Consider the following 18,876-nt stretch of genomic DNA (forward strand, 5'->3'; position numbering starts at 1 on the left):
TCTGAGATCACCAAAGTTCCATGGTTTTTTTTATTCTGTTGGTCTTCCTGTGGCATTCCTATCCCCTTTGGGGCCTACAATTCTTCCTCCTATTCTTCCATAAGAGTTCCCAAGTTCCATCTGAGTCAGCTGCTAGGTGGATCATCTCAGAAGATAGCCATGCTAGGCTCCTGTCTGCAAGCCTAACAAAATATTATTAATAGTGTCAGAGATTAGTGTTTGCCAATGGGATGTGTCTCAATTTGGGCTGGTTATTGGTTGACCATTCCCTCAGTTTCTGCTCCTTCCACAGTGCCTGCATTTCTTGTAGACAGGACAAATTTGGGGTTGAAAGTTTTGTGTGTAGAATGATGACTCTGTTGCTCTACTGGGGTTCCTATCTGGCTACAGGAGTTGGCCTATTCAGATTACATATCTCCAATGTTATGAGTCACAGCTAAGGTCATCCTCATTGAATCTTGGGCATCTCCCTTATCCCAGCTCTCTGTCTAGTCCTAGAAATATACCCCTCCTCTCCACCCCTGTCAGTTGCAGATTTCTATTCATTTTCATGACCATCTTGCCATCTCTCCTGTTACTCCCCACACCTGATCCTGACCCTCTCCCATTCCCCTCCCCATTTTTCTACCTCCCAGTTCCTCCCTTCATCTCCCTCTTATGACTATTTTATTCCCTATTCTAAGTGAGATTCAAGCATCCTTGCTTGTGCCTTCCTTCTTGTTTAGCTTCCTTGAATCTGTAGAGTATGGCATTGTACATGTATTTTATGACTAATATCTACTTATAAGTGAATACACACCATGCATGTCATTTTGAGACTGGGTTACCTCATTCAGGATGATATTGACCAATCCTACATCTGACAGATGCCTAATATCCAAACTCTATAAAGAACTCAAGAAGTAAGACACCAACAACCGGAGTAACCCAATTTAAAAAATGGGGTACAGAATTAAACAGAGAATTCTCAACAGAGGAATTGAAAATGGCCAAGAAGCACTTAAAGAAAGGCTCAAAGTCCTTAGTCATCACTGAAATGCAAATCAAAACAACTCTATGGTTCTGTTTTAGAGAAATCAAAGTGGGTGGGATCAAAAACTCAAGCGATAGTACATGCTGGCAAGGATGTGGAACAAGGGGGACACTCCTTCATTGCTGGTGGGAGTGGATACTTGTTATAGGTTTTTTAACAATGTGTCTTAAAGTAAATAGATTATTTGTTTTAGGAAGTCTCAGAAAACATATGCAACACCAAAAATATTCTGGTCTTAAATTTAAATTTAAATTTGAAAATAACATTTTAAGATGGGAAGTGTTGTAGCATATATGTTGACTTACCTTCTTAATCAAACACTAGTAATGGAATTTGATGCTTTCAGTTGCTGTATTCTTTGCCCGTTGTTCTTAAGGAGATTCATCACTGCGAGGTAATCAGGAATATCTTAGAGTTTTAGGGGTAATTATTTCTATCTTCTAATCATATTTTCTTTGAATGTGTGAACATTTAAAAACATTTTGTTCAAATAAGCCTAAGAGAATCATTAATCAGTTAATAGTCAAACTAAGAAAACCACTAATATAAGACAGGTTACATTATGGACTTATAATTAATAAACAGTTCCAACACAATATTAGCATTGATTTGAAGTTATCAGTGTGAATACACAAATTTTAGGAAAAATCTTTCTGGCCCTTCTCATAATACAAATTACTCAAAGAAAAAAATGTAATTTATTTTAGGAAAATATAATTTTCTTTCTTAAAACAAATTACATGGGTTTCATACATAGGTTTCAATTTTTGTTTTCCATACAGGAACAAGGGATTTTTTGAAGAAGGGCTTCTACCACATCACAGGGCAGGCAATACTCAAGGGAGAACAAACACAATTGGTTGTATGAAAGTTGAGATTATAATTGAAGTAGTCTTATGAGTTTACCACATGACACTACTAACTTCAATTAGTATTTGTGAAGCTTCCCTGCTTGTCACTTGTCTCCACTGAGAAATCCTGAACTCAGTGCACAAAGCATATACAGAAAAAAAAAAAAAAGAAAGCTCTTTCCCTAAATTTTTATTAGGAGTAAATAGGTGGACCATTCAAATGGCCAATTGGTTTTCCTAACCTTAACTGTATGCCCCAGGACCAAGTGAAAAGGAAGGCCAGCCTCTTCTTTTCATTGTTCCATGCATCTCCCTGATTGTACCAACACCACTCAAATCTGAGTTTTAGACCTTCTTCATTTTGATTCACTAAAACATCAATACCATTAAGAGAGTCACAGAAAGGGGAGGAGTAAATAAAAGAAGAACAGTAAAGTGATTCTTGTGTCTGGAGCTCCCAAGCCCATTTGAAAATGAACTGGGGATCCTTGGGCCTGAGAGTCTCCTAATTACTAGCCTGAGTTGTTTTCCCAATTAAAGCTTTTATGTGGATGATTGTTTTCTCCCAATCTTGAATCATTTACGTACAATCCCCAAGAGAGCCAATCATTTTACTCATATTTAAGGAACAAAAGAAGGGAAGAAGAGGGGTAAATATCCACAAAGTAGACTCAGATCTGTATATCACTGACTTATGAAAGAAATTGAGTTTAGATAGAAGACTCAGGTGGAAGCACCGTGAAAGAAGTTGGTTCTCCCATGGCAGTTAGCTCTCTCATGAACATCAATGTAGCAAAGGTAGTCTTCATTCTGTTTATTCTGACTTTGGACTCTATCAGCAGCAAGGTCAGTGGATTAACTATTTGTAGGGTTGATGGGAGACACATAGGAAAAACAACGACACATGCACTCCAGCAAAGGACAGTGCCGAGGGGTCTGTTGATACTGTGAGTAGCCTTTGGGATGGCTTTTAAGAGATATGAATGAATGTTATAGGATGAGCCAGTATAACATATAGAGATTTGAATTAGCAGGTTTCTCTATACAAAGGGCTGCTTTAAATTTTACACAGATAGGAACCGGGTTTGGATTTCTGAAATGTTTTAGAAATGTTAAGGAAGGTTTAGGAAGATGATGTCACTGACAACAGTACTAGACTCATCAGTACTGAAAACTGTATAAAGCTAGAAAAAATTGCTGCTTTTGGTCAGATTTTCCTCATGCTTTCTGTGGCATAATAGCATGAATTCAGAGATTACAGAAAAGTGTTGGTCTACTTAGAAACTACATTCTTGAGCAAGTGTCTAATTCAAATTTTAGAACCATGCTCTGAAGGCCATACTTAGACGACATGCTAGCTACTGTTGAGGACATCAAGATTTATATTAAAATTACAGTGATGTGTATTTTTTAAAAAAAAAATCAAAAAACTTGAAAAACACTCTAAATAATTAATGTGTATGTATAGGCAAATAGGTAGATAGATATAGATAGAGAGATGACAGATAAACAGATGACACATAGATGATAGATATAAACACAGATAAGAGAATATTACATATTCCCCTACCATATACAAACACATATATCACAAGAAATAGAGTAAGCAGAGATGCAAAAGCTCCAAGAAACATATGAACTTGGTTAGGAAAAAAAGAAGTAGATATTGACAGGAAATAAGAAATAGGATATTTCTGGAAAGAAAGTCTCCCCTTAAAGATGTATAGAAAGTAGAAATTATAAGTTTTACAAGTGGACTATTGATCCCTTTTCTAAACTGAATCAGTAAATAGCACATTGCCACAGCAATAGTTGATAAGGCAAATCTTATTTCTACAGAATAACAACTAATCTCACTATGGAGTTAAAGGAAAATGATAGATTTATTGTATGCAAACAAGAGGAGTTTGATAGAAATTAGTCACATAATTGAGATGATGGAAATACAAGAGATTTTTAATAAATAAGAAAAATTAAATTAAACATAACTGGGCAATTGATGTGTTTGGGAAACTAATAGAAAGATAGTCACAGAATGAGTATGCCTACAATATATGAGAACACGAAGAAAGTGAGGGAGGAAACTGGCTAAATGCTAGTACCAAGGCCATGTGCCAGCTTGTTAGATACTAAGGCCATAAGCCAGCTTGTTAGGATGTGTCTTTAAAGGGGAAATTTAACATTTCCACTATTCTGAGAACTAGAAGGCTGCACCTAAGGTTTCTCTTCTGGGGCTTGTCTGCTTAGGTAATAAATGCTCACCTTTCCTGGAGTCTTCCTCGAACTTTCCACAGAAAAATGTCCAAATATTTTCTCACAGACACACCAGTCAATGCAGAGTAGCATCAACTCTAGTGGCCTTATTTTAACTCGAATCCTTTTTTAGATGTTGTGTGTAAAAAATGCAGTTACACTCTGAGGTCCTGAGGTTTAGAAACTCAGTAAGATTTTTAGGAGGATATTCCTGTGAGACAATAGGTGATGTTTAAACACTGGGAAACAATAAAACTTCTTGGGGTAGGGGGAGTCAATGTAGGGCCAAGAGAGAGACTCAGACTAGAGATTTATACATTACTGTTAATATAAAAGATCAAAGACCAAGGGGAACTGGGAATCTTGAAGAAATGAAATGTTGAAATAAAATGACTCTTCTGAGTGTAAAGGATAGAGATGAGAAGAATAAAATGAGACCAGAATTTTGAGTTATCCATATACTTAGAGGATGAAAAAAAAATGAAATATCAGGCGGGAACCTGATGTAGGATGGTCACAGCAGACAGAGACTCCTGAGCACTGAGTGCCTGGCCTTCAGAGGTGAGCGAAGTTAACATGGAAAGATAAAGGTAGGTAATTTTTCTGAAGAGATTGGGACAATAGAGAGAATTATTATCCATGACATTAGGAAAAACTTTATGTAGAGAAAAAAATAGTCTAAGTAGAGATTCAGTGTCCTCCAAATGAATATATTTGATAGTAACAGAAAATAAACCGTAGAAGTAAAATAAATTATTGTGAGAAGAGAGACAATTACCAGGACAATGCCTTGTACTATGCTGTATTCTAATTAAAGTCAGTCTACAGCTTTCCCTTCCCACTCCACAGCCCCACAAAATTACAAGGGCAAGCCTACACTGATAGATTAACATATTCAGTTTTCACAAACTGTCATTTGTTTGAAGACTTCTGGCTTAAAGCACCTTCAAGTCTCTCTTCCATAAGACATGAAATCCTAATAAGAACAGAAAGAATGGTACATCCTTTAAATAACACAAAGCCACCAGTGTAGTGTATCCTCTGCATTGTTTTAAGCATTATACGTGTAAATAGGTGAGATAATTAGAAGAAAGGGAAGAAGATGGGTAGAAATCCCCAGTGATGGCTTATTCCTGTCCCTTAGATACCTGTTGGTTTTCTAACAAGAAACAAAAAGATCGAGGTGGTTGTCCGCAAGGAGTAACTGAGAGGATTAGGAGAGGAAAAACCTTAATCAGAATATACTGTATGAAAAACATCTACTTTCGATGAAAAGAAAAAAAATATTTCAGATCACGTGCCAAGAGTCAGATGCACTGATCTGAAAGCAAGAATTTTGTTGGGGAATCAGTAAGATTGGTACTCAGGAATGAGTATCCGTTTTATTACCATTTTCTTCAGGTTTTCCTCCAGGTGTCTAAGCATAATGGTTTTAAAATATGATTTTCTGAGCATCAGGATTTCTGACCATGGCGTGCAAATTTTCAGGTTCTACTCAAACCTCTTAAATAAAACTTTTAGTAACAGCACTAAGAATCTGAGTTTTGACAGACCATTAATTCTGATTCATGCTAATATTTGAGAATTACTGTCTAAACACAAGTTGTATTGTCTATTTTTCTCCCTTACGACATATTTGATTGAAAGCCAGTATGAAATACATGAGATCATTATTAATTTCTCTTCATCTACATCCATAGTGCAAGTGTCTTCTGAAAGCCTGGCTTTGTTGAGTGTTTTCCCCCCAAAACCACAATGGACACTTTCTGAAAAACTTGAGTGCTCAAGGAGTTGTAGACTTACACTTCTCACTTGGAGATGGAGTTCTCCAATTGGACCACTGCTCAGGAGTTCATTTTTTCTGCTTTCCCTTGCTCCTGGGGAGAGTCTGTCACCTGCTTCATCCCATTGCTCTTCATCTATGCTTTCATCATTGTTGGAAACCTGGTTATCATCACAGTGGTCCAACTCAATGTGCACCTCCACACTCCCATGTACTTTTTTATTAGTGCCCTTTCCTTTCTGGAGATATGGTACACCACAGCCACCATCCCAAAGATGCTCTCTAGCCTTCTTAGTGAACGAAGGAGTATTACCTTGAATGGTTGCGTCCTGCAGATGTATTTTTTCCATTCCACAGGTATCAGTGAGGTTTGTCTCTTGACAGCTATGGCCTTTGATCGATACCTGGCTATCTGCAGTCCTCTTCACTATCCTACCATCATGACTTCCAGACTGTGTGCCCAGCTGACCCTCGGTTGCTGTGTCTGTGGCTTTCTTACACCCCTCCCTGAGATTGCCTGGATCTCTACACTGCCTTTCTGTGGCTCTAATAACCTTGAGCATATCTTTTGTGACTTCCTCCCCGTGCTGCGCCTGGCCTGCACAGATACCCACACCATCGTCATGATTCAGGTGGTGGATATTATCCATGCTGTGGAGATAATTACGGCAGTGATGCTCATTTTCATGTCCTATGTTGGCATTGTGGCTGTGATTCTACGCATCCGTTCAGCTGAAGGCCGCCGCAAAGCATTTTCCACGTGTGTCTCGCACCTTACCGTCTTCTTGCTCTTCTTTGGTAGCGTGGCTCTCATGTATCTTCGCTTCTCTGCTACCTACTCCTTGTTCTGGGACACTGCCATTGCTCTGGCCTTTGCAGTTCTATCCCCCTTCTTCAATCCCATCATCTATAGCCTTAGGAACAAAGAAATAAAAGAAGCCATAAAAAAGCACATAGGTCAAGCTAGCATCTTAATTGGTAAGAGCGGGAACCAACCATAACATACATCTCTTCTTTGGGAGGACATGTTGGTTCTGATTTTTTTTTTTTTCTTCTCAGAAATCTTTTTTTTATCAGCCTTTTACTTAAACTTGTTTCATAGATGTCCCTGATACACAAAATAAGTATTCATGTGTGATGAGTTCATAAGTAAACATTAGATGTCTTCTTCACCTTAACTTTTGAGCGAGGGTCTCTCACTGAGTCAGGAGCTTTTCCTTAAGCTGGATTGACTGGGCTGGAAGTCTAAGGATGCTTTTGCCTCCACACCCCAGGGCCCAGCTTTCGTTTAACGGAAAACATTTTAATTAACTGACCCATCTCCCGGGTTTCTAAACTTAATAGCTTCCTTTTAGTCTTTATCCAACCCAACATATTTTTTAGTATAACTTAAATTGAACATTATGCCACTCAAGTTATGTGCAGTAACTACATTATACTGAAGTTACCCTGATAAACACTTTAATTTTCTTTTCCAAAAGGGAGGGGGTTTATTCAGGGCAGAGGGCAAAGGTAGGGAGAGAAACGGGAGAAGATGGTGGAGAAAGAGGAGAAAGGAGAGAAGTGGAGGTCGGCCATGAACAAGTGGAGAGAGGGGGAAGGGAAGGGCGAGAAGTTAGAGGCAAGAGAGGAAGAGAGTAAGAGCAACACTTTACTTTTAACATAACCTAAACAGTTATTTCAAGACTTGGATTGAAATTCAGTTGTTAGAGTGCTCATCTAGAATGCATGAGACTATGGGTTATTTCTCAGTGCAAATAAACAACAAACAGGGAAGCCAACAAAGCTGCTGCGGAGTCTCATGTCTTGAATCCTAGAACTTGTGAGGCAAAGGCAGGCACATCTCTTTGAGTTCAATGCCAACCAGATCTATGAAGAGAGTTCCAGGATAGTCAGGGCTTTATAGAGAAATCCTGTCTCAAAAAAACAAAAAGCAAAAAAACAAAAAAACAAAACAAAAACCATTTCTTCTTGAGAATATATTAAGTGTAAAATCTTTATAAGACAAAATTCTCTTTATTGTGCCACTATGTATAGAATTAAAGAACAACTCTAACCTATAAATTAATTATTTGAATTTTGATAAATAACCACTGAAGTTAACTTATACAACAAATAATCAGTTTTTCATAATGAATTAAAATTTAATCTTTGTTTTTAGTGTACTCTTGTATGCCTTGCATATTGAGCAATGCATATAATAGATATCTATTGAACTAATAAACTTGCATCATCACACTAAGTTTTGATTGTTGTAGCTAACAGGCCAACATAATGAACAGAAATATTCAAGCCCCTTCTCTCATTGGCTTTAAAGATTCCATATTCTTTATAGTAAAGTGTGGTGGACTTCCTTTGCTGATATATCTTGCCATACATGTTTCATAAGGAATAATTTTGTCTAGGACAAGCACTTCAATTTGGGTGGGATAAAGCTTATTATTCTGCATATACCAACAAAGTCCTAAACATCTTCCTTCCACCAATGGAAACCCTGTAGTTTTCAGCCTACTTTCCTTGCTTCTGTACTTCAATCTTTCGTCTTTATTCTTCAATTTTATAAAAAGGCAAAAGTAAAAAGGAAGGTCTTACATTTCAATTAAATGCTGAAGAAAAGGAGGAAAAATGAGAAAAGTTTTATGTTGAGGGTAGAATAGGTCATCCTCTATTATTGGAATGAGAGAAAAACAGCACAGGGATTCAGCAATAGTCTTGGACTACACATGTCATTATTTGTTTCTGAAAATATGTGATTTTACTTAATATTACACATTCTAAGACTGTGTATTTGCTTGAAATTTCTCACTTCACAAAATTTGCGGGAAAACAGCGTGTCTTTAATACTCCTTAAGTACTTAACAAACACCATGCCCTCTTTTGTTGCAGTATTGTTATAAAAGTGATACTTATGACTCACAGCTGTATAAAAAGGTTATTCCATTTCCTTTTATGACCATACTTTCAACTTTTATATTGCATAGTTATATCCTAGAAACAATAACTTCAGAGGTTGATTCAGCTAATTCTTTCCTATACTTTCCCACATTGAACCCATGTTTCCCACTCTCTGCAGAATGACTTATTTCTTAAAGCTTAGACCTTACCAGTTTGCTACTGTACATAAGAACCTTCCACAGTCAAACATAATGACTACAGATAGTTTTAGTACTTTAACTAACTAACTAACGTGAATGTGTTTGTATTTGTGTGTGTGTGTGTGTGTGTGAGTGTGTTTGTATTTGTGTGTGTGTGTGAGTGTGTACTGAATACAAGCTCAGGGAAAAAATAGAAAGTGAAGGAGTTAAAACTTGTGTGGTGACATAAATGGTGCATTGTAAACCTAACCTTCATAGACACACAAATTCAGGACACACTGTTTCTAACTTGGGGATAGTGAGAGCTACTAACACATTCTCTGTTGACTTTAAACATATTTGTTTAACAAAAGTTTTCACTGAATTTATTAACACAAAAATAACAATATAAATTCATACTTGTATTTGTATTTTGTGATACTAACAGTGCAATTTTCCTCTTATTACACATTCATATTTTAAGACACTGCACTACTTGTCTCATATCAAAAGTAATAAAGGATGAATGTTTCCTTAACTTTCTCCATCTTTATGCCTGTGCATCCTATAGGCAGAACAAATTTTGGGCTAAATATTTTTGGGTAGGTGGATGTCCTCCTCCCTCTACTGGATATCCCATCTGACTACAGGAGGTGGCCACTCAGTCTCTATATTCCTCACTGGAAGGAATAGAAGCTTGGATCACACCTGTGGGCTCCTTGGAGACTCTCCCATTCCAGGTGAAAGCCAATGCCTGACACCATTAATGATACTCAGCTATGTTTGCAGATAGAAGCCTAGCATATGTTTCCTGAGATGCTTTATCCAGCAGTGGATGGAAATAGATGCAGCCAAACATAAGACAGACCTCTGTGAGTTTTATGCAAGAGTGGGGTATAGAAGTGAGTGAGCTGGAAAGATCAAAGACACCACAAGAACACCTACAAATTCTACTAACCTGGGCCTATGCGGGGGGGGGGGGGGTGGGGGTGGGGTCACAGGGATTGAGTCAACCAAGGAACATGCTGGAGTTGGACCTAGACACCATACACATCAGTAGTAAATGTGCAGTTTGGTGTTCATGTGGTACCCCTAAGAAGTAGGGCAGGGACTGTTTGGGTCTCTGTTCTCTGCTACTGGATTTCCTTCCCTGTCGGACACTGCTCACGCCTAGGGATTGCAGGCGGGCGTGCTGGCATGAGCAGAAACGCAACAAGACTCGGGAGAGCAGCTGGAGGAACCACTGCAGAGCACCGAGGGAGGTGGTGGCTGGCGGGGCGGAAGGCGCGGGAGGCAGTCACAGGCCGCCTGAGCAGGAGGAGGCGCTGCGGCAGTGGGCGTCCATTCCAGGCCGGGCCCATGGGGGCGGGCAGAGGGACTCGGGTTGGGGTGTGGAAGGCGCTGGCCGGCCGGCGCCTTCGGCAGCCCAGAGGCAGGGGTGGCGGCAGGGGCGATGAGGGAGAGTGCAGCTGTGAACTAGGGCACACCACGCTTTCCAGTCGCATGGAGCAGGACCTCTGCCCCAGCCTCCAAATGCAGGGGAGTGTTACTGGCTCTTTCAGTTCCCTCTTTCCGGGGGTAGCTCGGGAGAGCCCACGGAAGAAAAGTGTTACAGCTCTCTTAGTTCGCTCTTCCAACTGAGAGGAGAGAGGAGAGTTGTCCTTTGAAATGCACTCACCAAAGGACTCGGAGCGGGAGATCTTACACCACACAGCAGCACTTTACTTTTAGCTCTGGGGTATATATACAATTTTGGGGGGAGAACAGGTAACCTCTATTGATTTGGCTTGAGGGCTTGGGGATGCCTTATTTGCATGGAGGTGTTATTCCTACGTGGTAAAGGCCACGGACCTCTTTGTGGGAAGCGGACCTAAGAGGGCCATATATGGCCTGGGAAATCTGAAGCAACCTCCCGTCCTGCTGACCCTCTTCAGGCCAAGGTCTCTGGGGCTTCAAAGATTTCTACCAAGATTTCTGGCTTTCTCATAGCCTACTGCCCCACACTTCCCCTGTGAATCTGAAGAGTGGTACTGGAAGAAGAGGAGAAAGATTGGGATGTAAACTGAATAAAAATAAATTATAGAAAAAAAGAGTAATTTGTAACATTCATTGTTATTATTCCTGTTACAAAAGAAAGAAAATTTGCTTGTAGTATTAAGTGACTTGTCTAAGTATAGATGTTTTACAAAATGTTAAGTTATAATTCAAACTCAGATCTAACCGTCTCCAAAAGCTTTGCTTTAACCATCATGAAATATTTCCTAGTACTGTTGCTTTGAGAAAGCAGAAGGTATATTATACTTGGGATATTCGTCAGATAGCTGAGGTTGTACTTGCTCTACACAAATTCACAAATATCTAAGATATGATTTCCAGAGGCTTTATCCAGGGACCCAAGATCAAGACTACCAGCACCCAACACTTACGGTTCTGGATCTTAAGAACGAGAAACTTGTAGATCAGATCCAAGCTTCAGTGTTCAGTAATTTACAGCTTGTGCTGTTCAAGTCAGAGGCTATCTATACTGGCACTCAACTGGCTGTGAACTGCATTCACTAAACAGTGACCCATAGCTCATTAGCAGTTGGTGATGGCCAGTGAAATAGATTTCAAATTCTGCATGTCAAAACCCTCAATTCTTGGGTTAGCATTACAGTTTTCAGGTCTTGGGTATCAAGACCTGAGTTGATATATTTCTGGGCATTCTGGAACTCTTCCAGGTACCAACAACACCTTTAATCTCTCATTTTCAGCACTATAGGGCTTTCTATTTCTCACACTCTTTTCTTTCTGCCTTCTCTTGTCTTCTGCCAATTTTTTCTCCATGGTCTCTGCTTCCTAATATTTCTGTTCTCAGTAGCTTGCTGGAGCTCTTCCAATGCCTTCTCACTGTTGCTGTAGCTACTTCTCAGTTGTTATTGCTCTTCTTTGTCTTACCAGCTTAGCATGCTCTACCAATTATACAGCTCACACCAACCAGGGAAAATGCCTTCTATTATGTTGAATGTCACAACACCAACGCAAGGGGGTGCACTCTGACTGACTCAACAAAGGAACTAGAAGGCTTGGTTGGATAGAAAATTTTATTTGTATCGACTAACAAAGCTTCTATTTTCACTAGTCATAGCTTCTGCATAGAGACCAATCATAGCCTTTAAAACAGTCTTACATGTTTCTCCAGTCATGTTTCTCAGTCCTACTGAGTTGCTGGGGAGGTATTTTCCTTGAGTGAGGATTGCTTCAGAGTCACCTGGGTTTTCAGAGGTTTCTCTTTATTTCAGTGCTTCTTTCTAAGATCTATGCATTAATTATAATTTATAGAGGGAGACCACGACTTGAGCAAAGTCTTTTTAAACAGATTGTAGCTGTCATACTCATTGCGCCTGGAGCATAGCTCCTCGCACTAGCTGTCCATAAAATATTCAAAGCAGTCAGATTATTATAATGACATGACATCTGTACAGGCAACAATCAAACATCTCAGTTCTCTCAGTTCTCTGCTTGCTTAAAGTAGTCAGGTATATAAAAATTCTAACAATTGTCAATCAAAAGTTCAAATCAGTCCAGCGCCCAGTATTTAGTTTTAGTTGAAGGAAAAAAATGTCTGGCATTAAATTCCTATCATTAATGTTAGCATTCTCACTGTTATATACAACAGTATGTAAGTGCGAAGAAAATGCATGCAAGAATGGTTGTGCTCTCTCTAAGGGTGTACTGGAGAAGCAGTTACACTAGCCTGGGATGTCTGGGGCTCACAACAAAATAGTATTAATTGCTTTTATATTGCTGTGACAAAACACCATCACTAAGACAACTGACAAATGAGAGAGTTTATGGTTTATAGCTCCAGAAGGTTAGAGTCTATGATAGAGGAGTAGAGGCAGTAGGTGCCAGGCGTGGCAGCTGGAGCATTAGCTGAGAATTCACATTTTAAACCACACACATGAAGCAGAAAAGAGAAAACAAAACGGCATAAGTCTTTAAATTCTCAAGACCTGCTTCCAATGACATACTTCCTCCAGTGAGACCACATCTCCTAAACCTCCCATATAGCACTACCAACTAGTGACCAAAGACTATGGAAGACATTTCATTTAAAGTACCACAAACACCAAAAGAGGAAACCCATTCTGTAGGACTGTGAAGGCGTCTTGGGTTTTGGTAGAGCATTGGATTGGAAATAACCAGAGACCCTGCAAGGGACAGAATACATTTCCCCACGCTCCCAGAATCCAGGCTCCTAACATGTGGGCTACATCTCCATTAACCTGCACCTTGCAGACATTTTGGCTAGCAGGCCCTCCCAGGGAGGTTTGCATCACCATACACACACACACACACACACACACACACACACACACACACACACACACGTAGAGGGCATGACTACAGGCTTCAGCTTCAAGAGATTTCCATATTCATGAGTTACCTAAAGGCCAGGGGGCATAGCTAAATTCAGTTATTCCTTTTCCCAGCCCCTCTTCCCCCTTCCCTTATTTAAATGAGCTCTCCCCTGGCTTAACTAGGGGAGGGTGCACATCCAGATCCAACTAGCACACCATGAACAATAAAACTCTTGGAACCCACAGACTTCTTGTATCATTGGGGCCTGCCATCCCCAAAACTTTCAGCCTTTGGAACTCCGGACTTACTGGAGTTATTGGGACCCACCTCATGGAAACCCTTCCCCCAGCCCCTGGTTCTCCACCGTGGTTTTATCCCACACCATTCCTGGAACTAGATTTTTTTTTTTTTAATTTGTTGGCCTGTGGTATCTTGCAGGACCTTTGTTACCAAAACTCCATAATGGATTACCTTTATTTAAAGTATATGTGTATGTATGTGTTTTATGAAGCTTCTATAGTAGTATATTTCCATATGACTCTTTCAGACAACTTCATTGTTGTTTTTCCTTCTTACCCCTCTTTTACTTTGCCATTTCCTACCCCAATTTAAGCCTTCCTGCTTCTCTAATCTCTGTTAACTCTTTATACCACAGCATTCTTTCTTCCTTCACTTGAAAAGGCCTCATTCCTATGGCCCTGTACTAGTTTCCTGACTTCAGCAGGTATTCTGTATGGGACTTGGATGTCTATTTTTTTTTGAAAATTTTATTTATTTATATTTCAAGTGTTATCTCCTTTCCCAGTTTCACCTCTGGAAACTCCTTTTTCTTCCCCCTCCCCCTGCTTCTATGAGGTTGCTCTCCTACCCATCCACTCCTGCCTCCCTACCCTGGCATTCCCTTACATTGGGGCATTGAATCTTCACAGAACCAAGGGCCTCTCCTTTCATTGATGCCCAACAAGGCCATACTCTCCTAAATATGCAGCTGGGGCCAGGGGTAATCTGCATATGTACTCTTTGGTGGGTGGTTTAGTCCCTAGGAGCTCTGGCAGGGATACATCTAATACACAGCATCAAACCCAGACTCTAGTGTGGATGCCAAGATGTGCTTGCTAACAGGAGCCTGATACAGCTGTCTTCTGAGAGACTTTGCCAAAGCCCGACTAATATAGAGGTGTATGCTCAACTCCAACCATCAGACTGCATAGAGTACACAAAGGAGGAGTTAGAGAAAGGACTGAAGAAGCTAAAGGAGTTTACAGCCCCATAAGAAGAACAACAATATCAATCAACCAGAACATGGATGTCTTAAGATTCAAAGCTAATGCCTACAAATGAAGGAAACCATCTTCATGATGTTTCTTATTGTGGGTCTGGGTTAGCTCACTCAGAATGATTGTTTCTAACTATTTACTCCTAGCTTTCATAATTTTACTTTTCTTAACAGATAACTTTACATTGTGCAAAAACACTGCATTTTCATTATCCATTCACCAGTTGACAAAAACTTAAGCTGTGTCTATTGCCTGATTCTTGTGAATAGTCATCATTGAACATAGATGGGGAGGTATCTCTAGAGTGGGACAGAGCCTGCTTGGGGATATAGTTAACATTGCTCAGATAAGTTTCTGCTCACTGACAGCAGGTAGTGGAGAGATAGTGAAGTGTTCAAAGTGCTAAGCATAAAAAAGTGAGCACTCACACCTAAATGAACCATTTATATTAGTTCCTACCCCTCCAAGGCTCAAGAAACATTGAATACAAGGAGGCAGAAAGAATGTAAGAGCCAGAAAATGATGATGGGCACTAAGAAAATGTTCCTTCTGGATATGATATGGAATCTATTGCACTCATGGATTCACAGTAGCTGTGCTGGCTTGCCTAAGAGCTGCACAAGACCAAGCCAGCCAACATGGCTGCATAGATTGGTAGAAATATCCAAACCCCATCCATACTAAAAAAAGTGTTTATGGTCAATTGTTTCTGAGGCATGGGAAATCATTCTTCTTTGAGGATGAGGATAGGTTAAACCATTTATTTCTTATAGTTCAAGAGGTTAGAGAGTCTAAGATCCAGATAATAGTTAACTTACTTCTTGGTGAAGGTTCTCTTTCAGGATTACAGATTTCCACCTTTGTGTGTTTTCTCACATAGGAGGGAATTAGAGGCAGATAGAAAAGAGAGAGGAAGGGAGAGAGGACCACTGTCTTTTTCTAAGGAAAACTATTCTTTTCAATTTTAAAAATGTTTTTGTATGTGTATTCCGTGTATGTGTGTGTGAGTGTGTGTTTGTGTGTGTGAGTGTGTGTGTATCTGTGTCTGTGTCTATGTGTGCCCCTATGTGTGTTTCACGATTGCCAGTTCCGATAAATGCTAGAAGAGTGTGTAAGATTACACAGGACTCTAGTTACAAACAGTTTTAAAGTGCATGATGCTGGTGCAGTAAACCTAACCTAGGTCCTTCACAGTGCTGAGGCCATCTCTCCAGGACCCAGATTTTTTTATGGGTTGTAATAGACTGTATATTTTTTATATAAATATAATAGTGATTAGTGTAATTTCAGCTTACATTTTTTGTTAAAGGAGAGGCACAGAATTTGTTTCATAACATGAGGAGTCAATTCATAGCTTTGATTTCTCTTATTTATTTTCTGAACCAGTGCACTGTGATAGAAGAAAGAAGGTGAGAATATGCATGATTTCTCAACAAAAAAGAGATGTCAGGGATGTGCCCTGTTAATTATAGAAGTGTGGCTTTTAACAGGGTTAATTAATTATTCAAAGTGAATGTCATAGAATGTATGGCTAGGAGAATCTAGTAATTAATGCATTTTGGAGCTTTATGCTTTCCTTGATGAACATTTTCATTTTGACATGATACACAGTACATGGCATGAGTAAGTACTGAACAACTTTTGAATGAAAACAATAAGTATATGGAATTAATAAATTGAACCATTAACTACTGGTCAAAGCTAGATGTCCAAGAATATAATCGTTTTTGCCCACAGCTGAGAGGACAAGTAAAGACTAGATAGTAATGTTTGAGTTTGTAGTCACTGTGTGTTTTCTTTGGTAGGACAATGGCTTTTTCTATTACCCTGGTCTTTGTCTAATGGTCATCAGCACAGGGAGCATTGTGATCTTCTTTGCATCAAATTAAGTCTATACTTAGACAGTCCTATACATTTCTTCATTAATGGCTTTCCCTTCAGGGACATCTGGTTTACAACAACTACCATGCCCAGGATGACCTAGTCAATAAGCAAGAAAGCATCTTTTCTTGACATAAGTATTTCCTGCTCATCAATATGGCTATGAACAGATTTCTGACTGTATGTAACTCCTTCTAATACTCAGCAAGCATATCTCAGCTCTAGACTCACCTGAATACTCATTATGATTGCTCATTATTCTTTACGATTATACTATCATTTTACAGTTCAGATCAAGTTTAGAATATCTACTGTGACATTGATCTCATTGAGAATCTGAAATGTATGGACATGAGTATAATGACATTGATCCAAGTCTGGAACTTGTACATACTGTGGAGATCACTGCAACTGCAAAGTTTGTGACTTTGGGTTTTGTTTGTTTACTAGGCACACTTCTCTACAAGAACAGAACTGACAATTAATATGTACTATAAAGGGGATATGTAAGATTTGCTTCCATGCTATGAGCTGGGTAGACAACAATAGTTGTCTGCATACTGAAGAGACTAAGACCTGGTAGCTATTTGGTCAACAATGTTAAATGTCTCAGCAGTCTCTATCTGATACTGAAGACATAAAGAGTTCCCAAAGAGCATCTCCTTTTCAGTCCGTACTAGAAAGCTGACAAGCCTTAGTTTCTATGTCAACAAAGGCAGCTGTAGATAAGATGCACCCACCAGCAAGGATGGAAGACAAGCAGGCAAAATCAGCTTTATTGTATCTTGGCTACCACCAGGAGGCACTACTATTCTGCAAGAGCAACACATACTCTTAACAACTAAACCATCTACTCTGGGGAGAGACTTCCCCTATCCCTCACTTCAGGTAATCTTCCTAGTAAAGATTCACAGAGTCACCCAGAGATGTATTATCTGTTAGTCAAATTGAGATTGAATCAATGTGACAGTAAGATTTACCTATCACAGTATGGTTCCCTGCATTAATCATAAGTGTCCACTCTGTTGACAGATACAAAAAAAGAGGCCCCTTTAAACCTCAGCCTCCCACTTGACTCTTTTCGGAATATTGTATGAGAATATGATCCTGTGTGGGACTGTGAAAAAGATAGCTTGGTTTCTGGTAGAACACTGGCTAGAAATGGCCGGAGACCCTGCAAGGGACTGCAAGGGACACCACACTCCCAGACTCCAGGATCCTGACACATGGTTTAAGACCTCCATTGATCAGTGCCTTCAGTCACATAGGACAATACCCCTACCAGCCCCTCCACAGGTAGAGGGTGTGAATACAGGCCTCAGCCTGAAGAGATTTCCATACTAATGAGATACCTAAAGGCCAGAGGGCATAGCAAATTAAGTATTCCTTCCCAGATCTTACAAATGGCATTTAATCAAAGGCCTGCCCTGGGGGTGCAGGGGATACAGCCAGATTCATCTACTTTCAGCCATAACAATAAGCCCTTTAAAACCTTGGATGTCCTCATGTCTTTTTTTTTGTCCCCTCCCCCCCCCATTCATCTACTTTCAGCCATAACAATAAGCCCTTTAAAACCTTGGATGTCCTCATGTTTTTTTTTTTGTCCCCCCCCCCCCCCCGCCGCTGTGGGGAACTGTGGAGAAGGCCTTTAACTAATGAGCTGCTGTCACTTAATCTCTGCCAGAGGACTTTTCTACCATGGAGACCACCAATTCAAGCAAGCTAGCCGGCCCAGCCAAGTGAGTCCCGGTAACAAAGAATCTCAACCTGTGGGGTGCTGTTGGGGTTTCCCTCCCCTTCGTTCTCCTCGGCTGTGGGCTGATCCAGCCCATATGCCTTTGAGTCTCTGTTCTTCTGCAACTCCCAGCGGTATCTGGGGGCCCAAAAATAGAGGCCACCAATCTCCTGGGTCAGCCACATCAGCCTGGAGATCCCCACTCGAAAGCCCTGCCCCTGTGGGACTTCAGACTGAGGTCTCCCCACACTGGAAGGAACCCCACAGTATCTTCTCGGAGCCCTGTGAAGTAAACTCATTCAAATTCCTGGAACTGTGGGTTCCACAACTTTACCCAACAGAACCCACATGCAAGCTAATAGCTCCACAGTTCTGGGGCACTTATACTGCTGGATTATCCTTTCTCTGAGACACAGTTATCAGCTCGATGTTTGCAGTGTTCGCTGCATTAACTAAATTATCTACACTCCAAAAGGGGAAAAAAAGAAAGCTATGCAAAAAAAATCCCAACCTTGTAAAAAAATGCATGCCAATTTAATATATATCATATATCATATATCAAATATATCATATATGACAAATATCAAATAGGACAAAATGCACATTAGTGCATCTGTAAAATATATACAATCATAATTTCAGTGT

General features: G+C 39.9%; 1 protein-coding gene across 1 annotated transcript; it reads left to right on the top strand.

The window, feature by feature from the left end:
* Positions 1-5,910: 5,910 nt before the first annotated feature.
* On the top strand, positions 5,911-6,946 carry LOC114610670 (olfactory receptor 6K2). Its single transcript, XM_028755280.1, has one exon. It carries the CDS (start codon positions 5,956-5,958, stop codon positions 6,919-6,921), a length of 966 nt encoding a protein of 321 aa, XP_028611113.1. The 5' UTR covers positions 5,911-5,955; the 3' UTR covers positions 6,922-6,946.
* The last annotated feature ends 11,930 nt before the right edge of the window (positions 6,947-18,876 follow it).

Source organism: Grammomys surdaster, unplaced genomic scaffold, assembly GCF_004785775.1.
Source record: "Grammomys surdaster isolate TR1022 unplaced genomic scaffold, NIH_TR_1.0 126051, whole genome shotgun sequence".
In the NCBI taxonomy this organism is placed as follows: domain Eukaryota; kingdom Metazoa; phylum Chordata; class Mammalia; order Rodentia; family Muridae; genus Grammomys; species Grammomys surdaster.

Bases quoted from the DNA above. Each gene is read 5' to 3' on its own strand.
- LOC114610670 (XM_028755280.1), top strand. From the start codon at position 5,956: ATGGAGTTCTCCAATTGGACCACTGCTCAGGAGTTCATTTTTTCTGCT.